The sequence below is a fragment of the Daucus carota genome, chromosome 3 (assembly GCF_001625215.2).
Source record: "Daucus carota subsp. sativus chromosome 3, DH1 v3.0, whole genome shotgun sequence".
NCBI classification, from domain to species: Eukaryota; Viridiplantae; Streptophyta; class Magnoliopsida; order Apiales; family Apiaceae; genus Daucus; species Daucus carota.
The window spans coordinates 59337221-59340428 of NC_030383.2; the positions used below are offsets into that span (position 1 = coordinate 59337221).

At 33.5% G+C, this 3208-nt stretch overlaps 1 protein-coding gene across 1 annotated transcript; it reads left to right on the plus strand.

The window, feature by feature from the left end:
- Positions 1 to 1739: 1739 nt before the first annotated feature.
- LOC108212815 (F-box protein At2g27310) lies at positions 1740 to 2729 on the plus strand. The gene has a single exon (XM_017384528.2). It carries the CDS (start codon positions 1740 to 1742, stop codon positions 2727 to 2729), a length of 990 nt encoding a protein of 329 aa, XP_017240017.1.
- Positions 2730 to 3208: the final 479 nt, after the last annotated feature.

Genomic DNA, 3208 nt, shown 5'->3' on the forward strand with positions numbered 1-3208 from the left:
ACTTTTTCACCGATAAAATAATTATTCAATTCAATGCTTTTGGTACAACAACGTTTAATTCGATAATGGTAAAAGGTGACTTCCGAGATAATCTGAAAGATTCTAGCTAAGTTAGATTGATCCAAATCTGGACCGAAAATTAAAAAGTCACTGTTCTCAAGGACCGAATCGAACAAAAATCATATGATGATCGAACTCGACCAAACCAAGATGAAGAACCCCAATCTTTTTCAAAAAAAACCTAAAATATTAAAAATAAAGTTGATATCCATGATTAAGAATATAATAACATTAATCAATCATCACCCAATTCACCAATATAGATATAATTAAATTTATAATTTAGATATTATAGGTATAGCTTATCATATATATATATATATATATATATATATATATATATATATATATATATATATAATAACTTCATAATATAATATTTTAACTACTCGGTCTGAACCGAAATACTTTTTTAAGTAAAGGATCGAAAATTTTTTATTTTAGTCTATTCGGCCCGGACTAAATAGAACAAATTATCTAGAAAATTAGGATCGTACTTAACCAAATTTATACGATTATATTCGGTTCGGTTTTTCAATACCAGCACAATTTTACTTGCCTTACTTGCTATAATCAATATAAATTTCCTAAATTACACGACTCTGGAATGTCCGAACTTTAGAAATATCGAAGATAGAACATACAATAATTTTGGATTCTGCTCTGACATGTTTTATATATTTACTGGAAAATGCTTCGTGCATAAAATCAGGCTTCAAAATAGGTAGAAATTTTTTCACAAAATAACATGTGTTAATATTGATTAGAATGGACCTCCTATATGCATTGATGGCAATAATTAAAACATCTAATCTCAATTATCACATCGTTTTATGCAAAATTTTATCTTCTTTTTATGAATGTAGCACAACTCATATTTATCATCGAGAAAGTTTCTAATTAATATGGGGTGTAATAAGTTCTTGTTTTGAAAAGAAGTCGGTACGTATTTTCCCGAAAATATAATTTTCAATTTATTGAATAACTAATATGAATCACTTTCCTAATATTTATTTTTAAAACTATATATTAAAGTTAAACTTACCTTCTAATGATGATAAAGAATCTGTCATGAGTTCCGGTAACCTGTGTACTTATATAATATATTAATTTTAGAGTGTTGGATGATACATAAAACGATCGCCAAATTCGGTCATATTTGGCTTACTCCTGCTATACAATGAGCATGAAATTCCGTCATCTTTGGTTTTTCTCCCACTAAACACGCAAATACTCTTCAGTTGCATGTCAAGCTAAAAAATTTGTTGAATATGTAAATATCAATTTCTATCGTGTAGCTAAGGAAAAAGGCTGAACTGAATACTCATTTTATGACAAAATTTTGTTATAATAACTCCTTGACATACACATGTAAGAGTCTCACACCTATCTGTCCTACAAACATTTTGCGTTAAATATGGCAGTTTTTTTCGAATATACAACTATAATATTTACATAGAAAAAGTAAGCTTATTTATAAAAAAAAATCCCGACAAAGAAAATACAAAATATTCGTCGTAGACATAGACATAGCATTCTAAAACAAATTTTATCGTGCAAGGACAATGACTAATCTGTTAGTACTATTGTTTACCTACCAATGTTTATAAAGGTCATGATTATGCTGCGCTTGATCCGTTTATATTGCCTATGTCTTCAAAGAAGGGCTGGAATTCACCATGGCTTCAAACCCTACAATCACTGGCATTGACCCGGATGTGCTAGAAAGCCACATATTGTCGAAAATCGACGGCCCATCTCTAGCCTGCACGGCTTCTACTTGTCACCTTTTACACACTCTTTGCAACAAAGATAACTTGTGGAAAGACATGTGTAACGCAACTTGGAACTCCGTCAAGCACCCTCTTGTTCAAGAAACAATCTCCAAGTTCCCTGGCGGCTACCGCTCGTTTTTCTGCCATGCATTCCCCCTCGTCCGCCCGATCCCCTGGCGGACTAGGCGAGTCCTTCCTCAAGATTGCGCAGGAAAAATATTATCGGCCGTGGATATTTACTACGGGAGGAAGGGGATTACTTCGAAAGTAATTGTCACGGACACGGGTCATAATGCGTTCCTCGATTTCTCGTTCTGGCTCAACTTGCTTGACAGCCAAGAAACCGTGAAAATACCATTAAAGTTTGAAGGTGATGAGAACAAGTGCATGTTAAAGCTTAAGGACAACTTAGGCTTAAGCTGGATACTTATTGATCCGATTCGGAAACATGCAGTGAACATCTCTAGTTTGACACCAATTTCAGTGCGGCCGCATTGGAATGGGAATGATGTACAAGTCATGTACGCCACAATACTTTCTGGTTTTGGCTCTTCGGAGTTTGTTGAATGCCGGATAGAAGCTACAATTCGATGCAAGTATGGCAAAGATGTGAAAATCAGTGAGGCGTGTTTGTACTTAGAAGACATGCACAGTATGCGTTTGAATGGGGATCGGAGTCTGAGAATTTTTCTGGAGGCTATGGAAAATGGTGAAAGAAAGAAAGGAAATGAACAAGAGGAAAGAGAGATTTATATGAAGTATAGGGAGCTCAAGAGGAAGAGAATAGAAGGAGATTACAGGAGGGAAACTAGGTTGAGGATCGGATGCAGAGTTGCTTGTCTTGCCTATCTCATTGCTTTTGTTTTCTTCTGCAATTTCTTGAATGTTTTCTAGCAAGAAAAATTATTGTTCCCTCTCTCTGCACCGTAAGGTCGTGAGGGAGCGGGTGTTTATGTTAAGTGACATGTTTTTCTAAAATTTCAAATGTTAGAAAAATATAAATTTCGTTGAAGCAGCATTTATTAGTAGAATATTTGAAAATATTCTAGGAAATGAATACATTAATCGGTCTGAGTCTTTATTCGCTCCTGTTTAATTATCACTTGCACTAGTCTGCATAGACTGTCTCTCTGCATAATACGAGAAAAAAAATGAATAATGAATTATATGATTGCAAATGAATACATGTAAATACCTAATTATATGTAAGTTAATTAGTTATACCTAATTATATACCTAATTAGCATTTATATGTAAGTTATACCTAATTATATGTAAATACCTAATTCTAGGCAATTGGAATGAAAAAACTAAGTGCCCCAGAAGCATATGTCAAATAGCAAACCAGACATACTAAAGGCTCCTGAATTTTC

Excerpts from the sequence above, each read along its gene's own strand:
- LOC108212815 (XM_017384528.2), top strand. The coding sequence starts at position 1,740 with ATGGCTTCAAACCCTACAATCACTGGCATTGACCCGGATGTGCTAGAA.